Raw genomic sequence first — 18282 nt, forward strand, 5'->3', positions numbered from 1 at the left:
ATTCGACTAATTTATTGCATACTAATTTAACCTGTACATTATCAAAATTCCCTAAATATTTTGGATATTGACTATGTCAAGAATGATATTCTCTTCATTCCATGAATAGGGACACGTATATCATTAACAACACAAAATTCAAGCGTCGAATGGTTTTATTACAATAAATGAATAATTAAGTTGTTGTAAAACGATTATAACATTAGTATTAGAAAAGTTTATAGAGAAAAATGGTTCTGAATCACCAAGGGATACAAAATTCTCTTTTTCCTTAATACTTCTAAGAAATAATTAGAAGTAAATCTGAGCCACAATTTTGGTCAGGTAAATTACAAGTAACAACACCTCTACATATAATTAACAAAATTATATTTAGTTTAGTAATGGGACAAAGTAGTAACAAGATGATTAAGAATTTCATCTAAAATGATAATTCATTTTCCACCACGAGTTCCACCTTGAGGCCACTGACCTCTTCCTCCTCCTCCCCCTCTAGGCGCACCAGGACCACTACCACCTCTACCCCCTCCTCCGCCTCGCCCTCGAGTTGCTAAAAATATTATTAAGGCACAAAATATTAATATTAGACAATCCATCAAACCTAAATAAATATTTTTTTTTACAAATGTGCATACCTTGACCCCGCATCATGGGAACCTTTCCCCTGGTACTGGCGCCGGCACCGGCGCCCTTCTGCCCTACCCGTTTGAACATTGGTGCATTTTTTAACATATCGGGTAGTATCAGAAAACGAATTTTGGATCCCCTGATGAACACTAGTTCCAAATTAGAATTCCTGCCATCTCTATATGTCACGTTAACATTGGACATTTGACAGTTCATATTATCCTCCGCTTCCAGCAACTTCCCACGAAATACTTCACCTATATTGAATAAGTTTCATGGCTACATAAGCTTGTTTGAGCATCATAATAAATATTAATTGGACAAAGCTTACCCGTCGTGGTCTCTAACGTGACAATGTGACCCTCAGCCTCATGAAGGACTTTTATTGGTACTCCGATCGACATATTAGACTCGTAGTCTTCTCCGAATTGGAATGCTGTCTGAAATAGTCAATAAAATTATAATCTGTTAACCTTATGAATCTTTTTTAATTTTGCATTTCGTTTATTTATTCTAAATCAAATAATTTTATGAACAAAATATTTATGAATCTTGTAAAATATTCTTTAACTAAATTAATGGAATAAAATAAACACAAAATGGATTGAACTTTAAAAAGTGCATACCTGCGGAACTTTGCGGTATGAACTGATATGAGCCGCTCTCCGACTCTGTTAATACCAAAATGAGTGAACAAGGGTGACCGTTGTTGACCGTGTTTATTATTCTGTCCGCGAAGAGAAGTGCTCACGTTCAAGGGAAGAAAGAACGCTTCGTGTGCCGACGATGGTGGATCTGGCTTCGCGCTGTTCCTTCTTCTCAATGACTGTCTGAAAAGCTGAAAAATCGAGCACATTTTTTCAATAGTTTCAAGTTTTCAACTTTGAAGTTTAAACTATTGCAAAATCAAAAAGGGTGCAAATAATTGGGTGCACAGACAAAATTGCTGAACATTCGAGTATCAGTATTTATAATCAAGTAATTCAAACCTATAACTACATTTACAACACTGCTTTTGTGAATGTTTCTGGTTTCTATTTTGGATAACCCAATTTGGGGATATTTTGTTTTGCAGATAAATTCAAATTTCAGCCAAACTTTAAATAAACATACAGAATTTCCCAATCTCGTCTCTTGGACCAGCGTTTGTCCAAGATCATTCACAAGAATAAATTAAAACAAAGAAGTACATAGATCAATAACTAAGCTTTATCCAGTATGAATCTAAACAAGAATTTACTGTGTTTAAAATGGGACGACTTTGACAACTTTGTGGTTAGTGGTTTGTCAAATCTGTATCAAAAGGATGACATGTCCGACACGACCTTGTTTTGTGACGGGAGGTCTTTCAAGGCACACAAAGTTGTACTTTCAATATGGAGCATTTATTTCAGAGAAATTTTTGCAGTAATAACAGTAAATTAATGATGACGTTGACAGCACGGAATGATTTACTATTTTTTTATATTATATAGACCACAACTCACGCGCACCCTGTAATTGTTTTGAGAGAAACTACTTCATCCGACCTTGAACTCATCTTGCGATTTATCTATCAGGGGCAGCTTTTCGTGCCATTTGAAGATACGGAAAGGTTTTTGAAGACTGCAGAGTACTTTCAAATTGCAGGATTAAGGGATATGCGTGTTCATTTGTCGTCTTCTGAAAGAAATCCAACAGGGAGTCTAACAGCAAAGTCATTAATCGGACCAAGTGGTTCTAATAATGTGGGGATCTATCCTTCGTCACTATCTGGAAATTCAGCACAGTCATCGCTTTCACAGCAATCATTCTTGGAGCCACAACCTCCGTCGTATGTAATTCAAGGGGTTAACAGCAGCGCGAACACTACTGTTACTTCGTCAATTGATGGAATTCCAGTCCAAATTATGTCGAGTTCGGGTTCTACTTCCAATGCACCACCGGCGACGCATACCGTTCACCCCAGTGCAGTCAATCCGAACAATAGTTCTGGTGTTATGAGTAACAGTTCTTTACCTTCGACACAATCCCCTTTCTCTACAAATGTAATTAAACCAATTCCGAGTAGACAAACAAGTCGCCTACACCATCAACCTGTTTTGTCTCCATCAAATAATATAACGCTTTCTGCTCCTCCTTTAAGTTATAACAGCCACAATTTGCCTAACCCATGCAGTCGACAGGGTCAGGGAGGTCACGAATTAATGTACAACACTCAACCTATTCTGATTGTGCACAATCAACAACAAAAACAAAATGAGTACCATCCGCATCATCATGAAAGTTCTAAAGGAACAGTGGAATCGTTGCGGTCGTCTGCGACTGAGCAGGTACAAGTTGTTTTTGAAAGAATGAACAATGGGTTATCCCCTCATCATGTTGACAGAAAGGTAAATATGCTAATCATAATAATTCCGACTAACAAAGATTCTCTTTCTATAATGTCTTATGGAATGTTGGTATTTTTGTTCGTTTCATCAGATTTCGTCTATGCAACATGAGACGGTAGTCGCATCAGGCTTGAACGACTATAATTACAATGGTCAGGTGCACCAGGAACAGGAGGAAGTACTTGGGCTGGCTTACTTGCATGACAATGAGAATAATTCAAGCAGCAGAACTTCTTCGAACCATTCTCACTTAATTCATGAAGCTGCAATGGCTGCCGGAGTGGCGACAGAAGATACAGAAATTATAGAAATTGATGACCGTCCACCAAATGATATCGTCTTGAATGGGAAAATAATTAATACTTCGTCTTCCGCTGTCCCTTCAACATCTCCAGTTTATGCTGTGAAACGTGTTCCTTCACACTCTCAGACTAACACTTTAACGAATTCGGATGCACCGAAAGCCTGTGCTAGTGGTTCAAAAGTAAAAGTAACTACATCAACTGCCACAAGTAGTTTTAATTCTAGTAAGGATTCGAAATCTAAAAATCGGCGACGACAACCGAAAATATCTCCGGTGCAAAGTGCTGAAATTGAATTTGTAAATTGTCCAAGATGCGATAAGCGAGTTAAAAAGTCGAGTCTCAAAGTACACATTAAGCGAACTCACTTGGAAGACGGAATAACACTAACTTGTCCAATTTGTGGAAAACAAATTAGCTCGAAAGGAGTCATGTACAAACATATGTATGCTCATAGGCAAACCTCTCAACCCAAAAAAGAATCTCGCACGTAACAACAACGCATAACTTTTATGTAGCCAAAGTGAAATAATCCATGAAATCCTATTTTAATTACGCATTTTTTGTCGCATTTCATAGTTTGTATAATTTTGTTCGTAAATCATTCGTTGTCTTGCATTCTTTGACGGCTTGTTTGTGCAAGTCTCTTCTGCGTTTTAGTTTATTCTAATATTGTGTTCTTCTTTCTACATAGTATTTTACTGCGAAATGTTAACTTTTAACCTTGTTAATTATACGTACTATATTAACAAAATGACTTGTTTAAAAAAAGAGCAAATATAATACAAATTTATATTATGCACAATTTAATTACCAACTTCACATCGGCTTATTTACTGTTCTACATTGTGTAATATTTGATAGTTGTCAGAGTTCAATCCATTAGCTTCATGGTCTATGCCCCACTGGTTATGGCACGAACCTTTTCCTGGGTTGGCTCAACAGAAGTTATAGCAGGGACCGTACCAGGAATTTTTGCCGTATTCAGTTTACGTCCCCTTTGCTCAATTATTCCGTATGCGAAATGATTTAGCTATTCAAGAGATTGTGAAATTGTACAAATACTTGGAGGAAATTTTCGTATTCATTAGACTACTTGATGTATTTATATAAGTTACTCACCAAAATCCCAGAAGGTAGTGCGACCCCCTGGATTCGATACAGTGTGTTTGAGATCTGCCCCGCTGCCGCCTGAGGTAAATGGTGAACAGCAGTTATGGTGCACTTATTCAAGTGTCCAGTATGGGACATCATGGGTCCTTTACTAATGTCAACAAAATCGCCAACACGGTACAAACTGACGGTCCTGCCATTATTTGAGGTCTGTGCAATCCCAGGAATTTGTTGAAATTTGTACTGGTTTTCTTTAAACATTTCTGATGCAAGGTCTACATCAACTTCAAGACGCTCGATTGGCAGGTTTTTCCTGGAGAGTTTAATCATCTCAGCACTGAGTAGTCGTGTCTCATCCTATAAAAATATAATTTGTATGATGAATTTATTTATACCATTCCAATAATTAATTGTCCAATAATTAAACAAATACATATATGTATGTTACCGAGTTTGGAGTCCAACCATTTAGCTTGAGATCTACGTCATACACAAAACTTCCGGACCGAACTGCAATTCAATTATTTCAATAAATTAAAATACTTTGCCAACAGTAAATACTACAGATGTTTCAATGTTCAGCCAAATACCATTTGGTGATGGGAAACTATGCAGCTCAACATAAATATGGTCCCTGAAGGCCGACTCGCACACAGCTCCCAACATTAATGAACAACTTCTCCAGAATATCCTATTAACCTGTCAAATGTATGCATACATATTTAACATGCAACTATTGTATGTTCCAAATTCTTACCCAACACACTGCTTATATTTTGATTATATTTCTTACCTGATATGGGTCTTCGTCTTTCATCTTCATATTTAGAAGTCTAAGGGTGCAATTGTCTTCCAGTGGGCGATGCATGTCCCATACTTGACCGTCAACTTCTGCAACTATGCTTCTTTCTGTCATTAGTTCTCCCAAATCTAAATGATTTAAATTGTGACACTCATTCTGAGCAATACATAATTTGAAATTGTGCCTTAGCGTAATACTTACGTTGAGCACACTGATAGGGTGTCGAAATTTTCTTATTCATGATTAGCGACGCAGATTCCGGGAATTTGTCTATATTTTTAAAGTCCACCGTTATTTTTTGGATTCTCCCCACTTCTCGCAATTGTTTTTCCTTTTCTTTTGTGAAAAGTGCTGATCTTTTGGCCTGCACTTTAGAGTTTGTCACTTCGGGCAAAGGAAATTGTTGAAGGAGGCGAATGTTTTCACGACACAATGTTCCGAAAAGGTCTTGTTTTACGGCTGCAAATTCCTCTTTTGTAGGACCGGTTTGGCTATGCATGTCAAAGTGTCCTATCAAAAAATTAGAGTTGAAAACTTGAAAAGTCTAATTTGCATATTGAACTAGTAAATAATACTCACGTTTTTGCTGCTGAAGTATAACATTTGAAAACCGGACCCTCGAAACTCCGGCAAAAAATAACAAGCCTTTTCCCATTTTGAATATATCTGTGAGTGAGCTTAAACTAAATGTTTGCAAACCAATATCACTAATTATCGGCCTTTCGACCGTCAGAAAATTAAGATTTTCAACCGAATTACGACTTCTTATTGTCGGCACAAGTCGCATGTACAAGTTGGATTTGGCAGGCGGGTTCGGTCTCACTTTTCTCTCTCCGTTTTGGTAGATCTTGTCGTGAGATGGGAAAATGAGACAACTTTCACCACATATTTTATTGCTCGTCTGCTGAGGTTGAATTAATTAAAATAATGAAAAATTATAGGAGCTATTTTATCGTATTATTTATTAAACAGGGTTTGAACTATACAATCTGGTATTACTCGTAATGGTTAATAAATAGTAAAGTTATTTATGTAATAGTCACGGACATCATCAACAGACATCCATTATTGGACGACCTTATTTCGATTGAAATTCAGTCTCATTCAATTGCACATTAAGCATTCTGTGTAAAGTATTCAGATTAGGACTTGTCTGCATCTACTGAATTGTTTGCCGTATCCAGTCCAAATACGACGTCGTTTTTACGTACACGCCTGGAGTCCCATAACTACCACAACCCACCCCCCAACTAACAACCCCCCCTAAATGCCAGGTTCCCCCAACTTCGCAAGACAATGGGCCACCGCCGTCACCTACGAGAGAGACAAGAAAGCATATGAATATGATGATTAGAATTTACATGAGGCATCGATAAGATTATTTATGACCAATTGTGGTACCTTTGCATGCGTCTTTCTCCGGTTCACCTCCAGCGCACAAAAATCCCTTGTGAAGGCTGAAATCAGGACCAAGTCTTGTTCTCCTCAGTCTCTGTTCACAGTCGTAATGGTTCACGACTGGGACGTCCACTTCTTGGAGAATTCTTTGAAATTTTCCCCCTTGACCAAACGCATCTTTTCCCCACCCAGTGGCAAAGCAGCGAGATCCCGTAAAGTCGTGGCCTCGAGGTGGGAGGCAGATTGGAGAAATATGAGGATACCTTCCAAAGTCGACATAACCTGCCAACTTGATGATGGCCAAGTCGTTGATGAGGTTGCCAGCATAGTATTCCGGATGAATGGCAATGGCAGCCACGTCGAACTCAATGTGTGGATAAAACTCATTCTCGGAATTGACGTCCCATTCTCCTAGCCTGACACGGAGATCTTCAGGTCGATGGCTCTTGATGCAGTCTGATAGTGAAATAAGTATTTCGAAAATAAGAAAACGTTTAAAACATGACATAAATTTGGTTACTTACGGGCAGCAGTGAGCAAATGCTTGTTGTCTACAATTGATGCTCCACAGACAAAGACGCTGTTGGACCCGTCCTTCTTCAAGAGAGCTGCTTGCCTGTACAATGTAATTAACCAATTTATTAACACTTGCGACAAAATGAAAAATTATAATCATTAAATGCATAGTGGATCTATGTGTGTACCATGGATATTCGCCGAATTCAGCGCTATTTCCTCCATAATTTCCAGTCACCACTCGACCATTGATCCCATTAGAGTTCCGCTTGCCACAAATTCCATTATTTCCTGAACTCCCTGTCGCAGGATAGTATTCATTTGTCACTGGTTTTTGTGGGTAAGACTGTTGTGGCCGATTGTAGTCAGTGTTTGGATATGACGATCCACCATGAGAAGGATAATTGCTGGAACCACCAATTGGGTATGAAGAACCACTACCACCGGAAGGGTAGCTACTACCTCCACCAATGGGGTATGACGACGAGGGAGATTTTATTGGATTACGGCAACAAACAAGATGATCATCGTAACACCGACTTCGATAAGCACCGTTCACAATTCGAGGGTCAGAGTTGAAGTTTGCAGCTTCTCGTTTCTCTCTGGTAGCGATATGCTCGGAGGAAGTCAGATTTGTCGTCACGGTTCCTTCGTCAGCACCTACGGTTTCAGATCGGACGCTTCTCGAAAGTGGTTCTACGGCCGCCTCCACAACAGTAGCATTGGACTCAATTGAGGATTTTTTGCTTCTCGGATCTATTCCAGCACCAACATTACCGAAATGCGGTTGCCCAATCCCGCTAATAACTCCCAGGTTCCCAGTTCCTGAGGCTACTTGGTTGTTGATAATATCGTACGAGTTGCATTGATTAATTGAAACACAAGTACAATCCTGATGAGAACTTGATATAATTCCCCCCTGTTGCGAGTTGTAGTTGGGGAAATTCTGGTTTTCAGAACCATAGTTTCCAAAACCAGAGTTCATATATTTCCCATGAAGCGTGGTCGGAGCGAAAGGTTGTTTTTCCAACGGAATTGCAGCAATTGGTTCTCCCACCGGTCGCAAAGCCACGGGTTGAACCAGGGTCACATCCCGAATGTTAGTGAGTCCATATTGCCCCCCACTCCCACCCCCATGTCGCTCCTCTCCACATTTGGCCAATCCCAGAGAACACAATTTCGAGGCCACATAACTTCGGGCTTCCGTCTCCTTTCCTGGCCCGGCTGATAACTCTTTAAACTCGGGGTCTGAACCGAGAGCTAAAGGTTCCACAAGGTCTTTGCCTCCGACACTCAGCCTCAAATTTCGTCCTGCTCGAGATGCACTCAAGATTTCATCGATAACTTTGCCAGCTTCGGATGTTTCTTCTGAAGCACTTTCTGGGAATCTCATCGAGCCCCCAGTAACCGTATCGCAATAATAAACTCCTAACAGCAAAACTGTAACCATTGCACGAACGACTGTCAAGTGTTCTCGAGCCATGTTTGATATATTTTTTGATTGGAATTAATAATAAACCTTGTACTGCTTCGTATTATGTTTGCAGTAATGAAGTGCTATTGAGTGTGACTCTGCTCCATGAAATGCAAGTCCTATTTATACTTGTCTATATTTTGAGAGCCCCTTCAAGTATCTTGCCTTGGTCCAAATGAAATTATTTGTATCTACAATCAAGTGTTTTTCGTGAGCTTCCTTTTTGAGGGTTCGTGATTCAGCGACAAAACTATTATGAGATTCTCTGCAGCGTGACCTTATGGGAATTTCAACTTTCTGGATATTCTGAAGGCCTGGGTTCCGAGAATTTGAGTTAGAGTTGGAGATCTTACAAGCCGTATCAACGTCTGAAAATCCACTGAGTCAAAGTGGTCTGTTTCCCAGTGTAGATGTGTACGTAAATGCATGTTCACGTACATGCACATTTCATAATTGGGAGCCTTGGGAATTTTGTGGCGTTATTATCATTATTAGGATGCACAAATGAAGATATTCTTAGGTTGTCTTTGTTACTGCGTGGCTGCATATGTATTTATCTTCAGGAAAGTGAAAGGGAATCCCCCATCATTGTTATTATCTAAGAAGCCACACACCTTTAATTTATTTTAATCTATTTTACGAACAGTCGTCAGTTTGTTTACACGCTGTGGTGGGCAATCAAAGGCACCTTTTTAAGGTAGACGACTCCCAACTGGTGCCAAAACAAGGTGTTACCAAGAAGTTGACATATTTCTGCTTTTGGCTATTGAATTAGACAATACATCATGTGTTATGGGTCACGACGGCAGCTTATTTAAAGTAAAAGTGCGATGTTATGTGTAACAATAATGACAATGTACACACATTCATTACAACAATGAAGTAACATAATACTATTATTTTGTTCCTGTAGGTTTTTCGCATTTTAAGATAAGTACTTGACTAACCTTTGTTTAGAGACTGATATGCATCTATAGTTCACTTTTTTATATTTTTCGACTATTATTAGGTTGGCAAAAATATACATTACAATATTTCAGTGATGAATGGTTGCATTTTATATATCAAAGTTTTTAGTATCTATAAAAAGGCTACACGAGAACTCTGAATTTTTTAGTTTATTTTACCATATGAAAAATAAAAATCTTTCTGTATCTTCACATCCATATACACAAATGTATAGCAGTTCGCTAATAGTGTTGAATTTATTTCAAGAAGAGTGTCAACGGAAAGTATGGATGACATGGATCAAGTTTTATAAGTTTTCTTTTCTTATGGCACTCATGAAAATGTACATAAGGGATTCTCGTTTCGTGTCGAGATGTAAAATGCGAGTAAATAAATGCTTCGCACAACAACAAAGAACCACCTTCAACATTCAACCTTCTTCGCTTCGCATAATATTCATCATTCTTCTATGTTTCATGTTTTATTCAGTAAAACGACCAAGCGTGTATGTAATAAGGATCTTCCTCCATAAAACAAAACAATATTTACAACAAATACGGCGCAAAGGGTTTAGTCATTCAGTACATATCGTATGTAGTAGCTCGTCGCATTTCATATGTACGGCAAATATCAGCAGCTATCTTATGTTTTCTACCTATCGCCCAACAGGATAACAATGATTCACTTAAACGTAGACTGGAAAACTTTAAAAAATATCTAGCATACGCACGAAATAATAAAATTACGACAATTTAAAATATCACAAGTTACCGTTGAATTACTTGGACAGTAACAACTTATTGTGAATATGTTGTAGTAGAGAATCATGACGGAAGTTGTTGATTAATGCCCCAAATGACTTCAGGCTAAATTGGACCAGTTGACCGAATTTTGTGCTGTGGCACATTAAAGTTTAAATTGTTATAGATTATATTGCTTGAGTGGGTGCAGAATTAAACGTTGTTGTCTGACCATTGAATTGACTGTCATTGTTTACCACAGGATCCACTGCAAATTAGGAAGGATTCACATTTTTCATTCCTTTAGTTCCTTCCTGAATTACCATTTGTTTCAAAGTTTCTTCCCTAGTAGTGATTGATTGTGGGCGCAATTTAAGGCGAGGGTTAGAAACTGTACCTCACTCAACATGAGGAAAATGCCCATAGGTCCACCAAAAGTTCCTATGCACCTCAACAATATGTAGATTATGTCACAACGCTTATTCTCTATGTGGAAGCAACCTACATTCTTCTAACGATATCCGTTGGGGCTCGCAGTCGACATACGACGACTTGCATGAATTTCATTAATTCATGGATCCATTCACAATTCTAGTAGGAAATGTGTAATATGTATGCAAATATAATATCTGACTCATTTATATGTTTTAAGCTTATGCTAATTTGCGAATGAGAGTACGGGAGGTGCCATATGTTCGGAATTCGTAGATCTGTATGCAAAATTGAACCGAGGTGTGAATAGCGTGGGGACCACTGGAGTATAAATATTGTGCTCACACAGTCGTGAAGCCCTTGAATTCAGAAGCATAATGAAAATTTAGTTAGCACTTAATAAACCAAGCAAACCACGACGATATGCACCATGTCAGAACTCCAGTCTAATTGGTTCCTGTGCGTAACTCTGTTGTTCAAGAAATAAATGCAGACAGACCAAAAACCTATTGTTGATTGCATTGTATAGAGTTTCCTCATTTACTGGTCGGTCGAAATTGTATGAAACAAAACCATTTCTCTCATCAGAGCAAATAACAATGATTTTTGTATTGCGCTTGTTAAGCGTGTTACATAGGAGAAGATTTCAGTTTTCAGGGCGAAACCACGTCAGACTTTTGCATCCTTTAGATATCCAGCTTTGCGGGTTTATAAAACTCTAGCATTATTTTTATTTATGTTGAATTTTGTTATTGCTGTCGTCATTCAACTAATATTCTCAGATTCAAAATTGTACACGAAATAATAATAACGCGATGAAATGAGGAGTTCAATTATAGGCCAGAGGCCACTCGACAAGGAGGACGGCTCAACCATTGTGTCCTCGACATCGGCGGTGCGAGGAAGCTGACCGAAACAAGAACATGTGCGATGTACCTTGACTAAGGAACATTGTTTTCCACGTCGATTCACACAACAATTCAAGTGTAAAATAGCCAACAAGAAGAAGGACCAAATGAATTCCATGTTTTTGCCATTGGCTGATCCCTCTTTCCTTAAAAGTTTTGGCCTTTCTCTGTTCGCTTATTGAATCGGGTCATTCGAGATGTGAAGTACTTTCCGTCCGTAGCGTCGTTCTTGTATGTACATAGTTATACGTCTACCGTTCGTCTTATGGGGCGAGCTAGCTGCTTCATTTCAGATGGAGAGGAGCATTGTGCCGTGAAATGCTCAAATTTCAAAGAAGTTTGTTCTCAGTAGCTGAATTTTTTATACAAAACATCCATCCAATGTTTTCCTTGATACTATAAATACTGGGTTGAATTTGCTCTCTCTTCGTGCTACAGAGAACCGTAGTGTCCCATTCACCATGGGCTCCTGAATTCGGTTTAAATTTTGATTGTATCGGTCTTTTGAACTACTGGGCGATGCTTCCACAACTTCTTAACCCACACAATTTCACGTCAACCAAACTTTGGGAAACAATTCGATGAAGAAAATAACAACTTATTTTGAGCAATACTTACTTAGCTTGAATGTTTTATTAAACTTTGCAAGTCTGGAGAAAAGGGTTGCCGGCAGTAATTGCAAGTTTTAATGGAAAGTTTAACCTTAATGGAATTGTCACCACCATTTACTTATCGGCAATTCGCCAATGTGCATACTTGCATACCTACACATACAGCACCTGCAATATGAGGTGTATAATGATGGTAGTTCTAATATCCCAGCTTGTACACATCGGTTGCTATGAATTACAAATATTTGCATCAATATTGAGAGAGTGTAGTTAAGAGATTGGTGGCGATTGAGATTTGGGATTGATAAGACGTTATTTCCATAGCTTATTGGGGATTAGACTACTAATAAAAACCAGTATGTATTTACATATATTTTAAAGGATTAATTTAAACATATAAACAGAGTCTACTCATCTATATAATAGCCCGTTAAACGATTTAATTGTACAACATTTTACTGATTTGACATAAATTTTAAGGATTTCTATAGATAACTAAATCTATGTACATGTCCTTTGCTATGTTGCAATTAGTTCAATAATTTTGCAATTGTAAATTAAATATAAAATATACACATAGGTAATTTGAATCTACTTACCAGAAACGTTGGTGGCTCAGCAGCATTGTAAACTTTGTGCAGGAAACAAAAATAATTTAAATTGTTCTCATAATAATGCCTTCAAAGGAAAGTAATGAATGAAAGATCGTGAGACGAATGGCAGGAAGTGGAGCGAGGATTAATCGCAAATTTTGTATGCAATGCACTCCTGGGTTTTGGAGGAATGACTTTTACTTTTCCTGAATTTTATACTCGTCCTACCAGGATTAAAAATAACCGACGATAACTACCTGCCTCGCTGAAGAATTAGGATTCCGTGCAGGTCCCTGAGCTACAAAACCGTGCTAAAAGAGTTCAACAACAGTAGTGCGAGTGACAACAAAGAACCATATTCATCTGTTCATTATGAGTCCAGATTTCAGCTCCCTTGACAATTGACAAGTTTTGAGGATTCGTCAATATCGATTAAATTATTTTTATTTATAATTTCACAAAGTATGTAGATTTCATAAATTGTACCATAATTGCCAGATATTTATAATTTCGACCTCAGCAAATTCATTTGAAAAATTGATACGAGATAGAAAGTTTTGAATTTTTAGGTCATGTTTGAAGCTATTATATCAGCCCCCCATTTTGTATGTAAGCTCATCAAAATAATTTAGTGACTAATCATCACGTCACATATTTAGTAGTCTGTTACAATCCGGCTAATTTCCTCGTTCAACAAATCTCTACGTGATTTAATGCTTATTTACATATAATATGGAAAATGGAGTGAAAGCTTCTGGATAATTATACCATCTTTCTCGTAAGTACGTAGTAATAAAAATGAACGTCAGCTCCAGATTTTTCGTCAGGTGTATTTCATTATTTATTGTGCAACCACTCGTCTCATATGTACGTATGACATAAGTCTGAACTGTATTTATAGCTTGGGATGACAAGATTTACGAGAATTATTAAAATCAAAAGTACGACATTTAATGATGGTTTCCAATTAGTCCTGATAATAAATCTGAAGCACTAGTCTGCTCAGCCTATAGTTCAGGGCCATAACACTTGAAGATGTTACTATGACGAACTATTTATGACGTTAATACATAGATCTTGCTCTCCACCCGTTCTACCGCCCACGATGACAAAACCCTCTGGACGGAGAGATGAGGTGCAATATCTATTGCCACTATATAACAGGGGAAGGAAAAAGCATTCTACTTATCAAGTAATAGTTCCCTCTTGGTATATTAGCCGCCTAAGCCTTCATTCCACACACACAAGTGGAATTTGCAATCAAAGTAAAAAGGTCATCTCGGAGAGGAGCTAGTGGTGGCCAGCAGGTGTCCTTTATCAATCCCCATCCACCACTAAGCAACTTCCAAACCCTGTTGGTGAATTAATAAAGGAAACACGAGGATGTAATTCCTACGCAAAGTTTGCAAGCCGGTCAGAACATCAAATTCCTCTGGGGAGGAGAAATTTGGTGGTGAAAGTGGGCTAAGACTTGGTGCGAAAGTCTCAGCTTCTGCGGGGAAAGTAACGAGTAATTGAGTTAAGAGGTGTTGGATGAATGGGTGATAATTAATGGCAACAAACACTTTACAGGTCTACAGTTGTTGCAGCTTTCCTGTGCAAAATCAAGTACAGAATATATTAGGAAAGTGCTGCTGGGTTCTCTTGTTTGCTCAACATGACTCGAGTATCTGCAAGGAAAAGGAATCATCGACCCAAGTTTGAGTAATGGGATCTTCAACCAAGACAATATTATTTCTAAACTTTGGCTACTTTACTCCACTTCCTTACACAATATGTATTTCTCTATGCATGTGGGCACACAAAACAAGAAACCCTAAGCCCATTTACCTTTATTTACATAACATCTACTTATTCTGAGAGGGGTGCAGATACCAAAAAGTTTTCAACTCGTGTACGGATATAGAATTAAGATGCTACACTTACGCAACATTATGGCCAAGTTAGAAAATTAATAAAATGTTTTATGTGTGTATAAAAGTAGAATTTGAGAACTTTCTCGCTCAGGCTTACATGCAAAGTTCACCGTTATTATCAATCCAAAACGAATTAGGTTCTCATCTGAGGAGAGAGATTTGATATTATGTTTGTCATTTACTCAAAGGGGAACAGAGCTCCCGTTTAGACTGCGAGATGTCAATACCAATTATTATATTCCACGGAAAGTGTGATTGGGAAACAAAATGACGGAGGAGGAACTCGTGGAGCTAAATATAGTTGTTTTGCTATATCTCTCAAACCGTGAAGCGAGGCGGATGAGGAGAAAGTCTGGGCCGCCGTCAACACCAGTCTTCACGCCCACTTATCTCTCTCATCTCTTGTATAAGTTTCTGGATCGACCTTTTGACTCCACCAAATTTTTACTTGATCATCTCGCAATTTTCGAGTTGCTGCGCCGCAACGTAAATGTATGTACATGCTTAGTCGTCGATGGGACTTATTGGCAAATGTCGCTATTTGTTGGAAATGACAAATGGATGATTAGAGAAAATGATGGGAAGATATGTGACGATTTTGCGAACGTAAAAGACTTTTGATCATAAAAGAGAATGTTGCAGGGGGAATATCCAAGTATCATGCAATGCTATTGGCTCGTTACTTAATGGGAGCCTTAGTTCTGGGTGAATTGCTCCCATGAATGTCGAAGACTTTGCTAGGGGAGCATCTTCCCAATCCCATATTTTTGGATAAGTGAGTCCCTCCTTCCCCGGCAGTTCGTTTCGTTGAATGAGTAGAAAAGTGTAACATTAGTGGAGAACCAAGGAGGCTTTCCACTCCACCATTTCTGCATTTCTGGGTTATCAATGACACCTGCCGCTGTGGTAATGCCATTATTACCCAAGTCGAGAGAAATTCATCTGCTCAACTTGCTCCACACTTTGTCGTCGTCTCCCAATGACTACCTCATTTCATTCTTTTCCCCACCACTTTGAGGTAAATGTGCATTATGCAAATAGCCCTAAATTGACTACCTTTCCATGAATTGAGTGGCAGTTCAAAGTGAGTAAAAGACTTTCTCAGAGAAAGTTGGCTGGCAATATGGTGCCCTTTTCTTTCTCTTACATAATGAAGGCCTAGAAATTGCGTGGAAGGAATGCTCCCTTCCTCCATCGATTCCTCAAGTATACGTAGGCATGCTTTCACCTCAGCGCAATACATACTTTGTGGCGAGGGAAACAGGGATTTAACTCGTGTAACGTGACTAATGTCAATTTCTCTTTTATTGGCACATGGTGTGGGCATCATGCTGTCTGTCTGACGAGGGAAAATATTTGCCTTCTTCTTTCTACCAATGTCAATGAATTTTCGATTTTCTGATTTTATCCCTCCGCTCGATCGTGAGCAGGGTATTCCGACCCAGGGTTTTATTGGGTTGGGTTTTTTGGGTTTTAATGGGTTTTAATGGGTTGTTAATGAATAAAACCCATTGGGTTTTACCATGTTAAATGGGTTTTATTTGGGTTTTAATGGGTTTTATTCGGGTTTTAATGGATTTTAACTGGGTTTTACCTTAAAACTATATTCTAAAAGCTGGAAACATCTATCATACGTGAGACGAAGTTGTTTTACGGCAGCTAAGCAGTTTAGTTCTTTAATATTGTACGTTTTGAAACCAGGAATAAATCAACGAATCCATCCCTTACCATCACAGGTTTCAAGTGATACAGAAAAGTAATTTCGGAATAGGTTAACTGATCATGTATTATTTAATACTACTCTACAGATAGACCATAACAAGTTCTTTTTACGGATATACTTTTTTTGCTCATAATAATGTATTTCGTTATCCATAAATACTCGATTTTTCCAGAAGTAATAATGCACCTTGAGATCGCTAAAAACTATTAAATTTGGAAACATTAAATTTTGAAAAACTTTACAAATTTTATGAATTTTTACTCAACCACAAAAGCCCTGGAAGCTTTTGCTGGTTTGAATTTCTCTCTAATAGGGACATATGTAGGTTCTGTTGGAGGTAGAAAAAGCTTATATTTTAATTTTCAATATGTATGCTTGGAAATGTGTCGTATGGGGGACATTTTCACATGAACTGCTTACAAGACAAGATTTTTGCTGTTCTGGTCAACTTGGATTTCATTATGATGAGAGGTAGTATTCAGGAAAAAGAATTAATTATGGTCCCAAATGGTATTAAATTGTCATCAGTTAATATGAACAGATACGTACATATTCTAACATGGACAAGGATTTGCATATGTATGACTGGAATTGGGTTGCAATAGTTGTGAAAATTTTTTTCAGTGTATTATTTAAGTAAAACCTAATAAAACCCAATAAAACCCATTAAACCCATTAAAACCCATTAAAACCCAAAAAACCCATTAAAACCCATTAAAACCCAAAAAACCCATTAAAACCCATTAAAACCCCTGGGTCGATACTTTTTGAATAAAACCCTGGGTTTTTCCGAACCCTGATCGTGAGCAATGTATTCAATTAGCCATCCTCTTTTGTTCCAAATGGAATAACCTGCACATTCCTAAGAGTATATATATCCATACATATGCAGAGAGGATGAGTGCAATATTGAACAAAAGTCACGAACCTTCTCCCTCCTTTATACTGACAATTAGTGATTCATTTAGACGAGCATGCATGCTGCTTCATTTCAACTAACCAAAAAGCACTCTAGTTTCGACATAATTATTAAAAAGAACCAGCCCAATCATTCAGCAGCTTGTTTTTTACCATTTGACGTAATCTACGTCAATAATCAAGCTCTTTTGGAGTTTTTTTTTCTGCAAAATAAAGAAGGAACGACGAATAATAAACTCGTCTCGAATGTTGTAGAGTTGAAAGAGGGTGAAAGTTTGAAAGGCGTGTTATACGGTATTGATTAGAAGGATAAATATATTATTATTATGGGTCGTATGAACTTAAACTGTCAGCCCATCATTCCACTTGAGGAGCAGCAACAATGGAAAATTGACAATTGAGTGCACTTGCTGGGAGTTTTATGGACACCACTTTTGGTGGCCGTCGTAAAAGAGTGATAAGAAAGCGTATTGATTTTGTGACATTCGAATACAATGCGCGTGCTGTCCCATTTGTTTTACACTTTATGTATTTATATCCTCACCTGCCTGAAAGCCTCTGGGTCTCACCCTCGCAATTTATGCAGCGTGGTCGTCGTACATGCTTTCACTCAGCCGGAATTATTATATCGGAGAGCATTCCGGTGTCCCAATTTGGCGAAATAATTCTTTCGGTGCCCACTCGAACATTCGCTCCCTCATCCCTCACAGTTTCACAAAGTGACAGAAACAAGGAAACTATTTCTGCTTCACATGTTGCGTATACAGCAAACTAAGTCTGTCTCTCTCTCCTAATAAGCAACGTGCGGCGGATGGCAGGTGAAGAGTAAACTTTTTACTCTGAGCAAATAACAGCTCTCAATAATTACCCCCATTCCTTTCGTTTGTCA

General features: G+C 38.2%; 4 protein-coding genes across 5 annotated transcripts; 1 reads left to right on the forward strand and 3 right to left on the reverse strand.

Moving 5' to 3' along the window:
• Positions 1-136: 136 nt before the first annotated feature.
• Positions 137-1410, reverse strand: LOC110842579 (small nuclear ribonucleoprotein Sm D3-like). The gene is made up of 4 exons (XM_022088356.2): positions 1254-1410; positions 959-1067; positions 636-884; positions 137-550 (listed from the first exon to the last, which is right to left on the reverse strand). Exons 2-4 carry the CDS (start codon positions 1029-1031, stop codon positions 435-437), a joined length of 438 nt encoding a protein of 145 aa, XP_021944048.1. The 5' UTR covers positions 1032-1067; positions 1254-1410; the 3' UTR covers positions 137-434.
• A 65-nt stretch (positions 1411-1475) lies between these two features.
• LOC110842577 (protein abrupt) lies at positions 1476-4111 on the forward strand. Of its 2 annotated transcripts, XM_022088354.2 has the most exons (4): positions 1476-1605; positions 1703-2034; positions 2103-2999; positions 3091-4111. In XM_022088354.2, the coding sequence occupies exons 2-4, from the start codon at positions 1846-1848 to the stop codon at positions 3793-3795; spliced, it is 1791 nt and encodes a 596-aa protein (XP_021944046.1). In that variant the 5' UTR covers positions 1476-1605; positions 1703-1845; the 3' UTR covers positions 3796-4111. The 2 variants fall into 2 exon arrangements, with proteins under 2 accessions (XP_021944046.1, XP_035703589.1); XM_035847696.1 differs by having other exon boundaries at positions 1492-2034.
• On the reverse strand, positions 3932-6022 carry LOC110842578 (39S ribosomal protein L39, mitochondrial). Its single transcript, XM_022088355.2, has 7 exons — positions 5796-6022; positions 5418-5726; positions 5208-5344; positions 5005-5113; positions 4863-4924; positions 4424-4771; positions 3932-4334 (listed from the first exon to the last, which is right to left on the reverse strand). Exons 1-7 carry the CDS (start codon positions 6001-6003, stop codon positions 4197-4199), a joined length of 1311 nt encoding a protein of 436 aa, XP_021944047.1. The 5' UTR covers positions 6004-6022; the 3' UTR covers positions 3932-4196.
• A 129-nt stretch (positions 6023-6151) lies between these two features.
• LOC110853550 (serine proteinase stubble) lies at positions 6152-11958 on the reverse strand. The gene is made up of 4 exons (XM_022101836.2): positions 7319-11958; positions 7139-7230; positions 6618-7070; positions 6152-6530 (listed from the first exon to the last, which is right to left on the reverse strand). Exons 1-4 carry the CDS (start codon positions 8611-8613, stop codon positions 6376-6378), a joined length of 1995 nt encoding a protein of 664 aa, XP_021957528.1. The 5' UTR covers positions 8614-11958; the 3' UTR covers positions 6152-6375.
• Between the last annotated feature and the right edge of the window lie 6324 nt (positions 11959-18282).

Source organism: Folsomia candida, unplaced genomic scaffold (genome assembly GCF_002217175.1).
Source record: "Folsomia candida strain VU population unplaced genomic scaffold, ASM221717v1 Fcan01_Sc001, whole genome shotgun sequence".
Classification (NCBI taxonomy): Eukaryota; Metazoa; Arthropoda; class Collembola; order Entomobryomorpha; family Isotomidae; genus Folsomia; species Folsomia candida.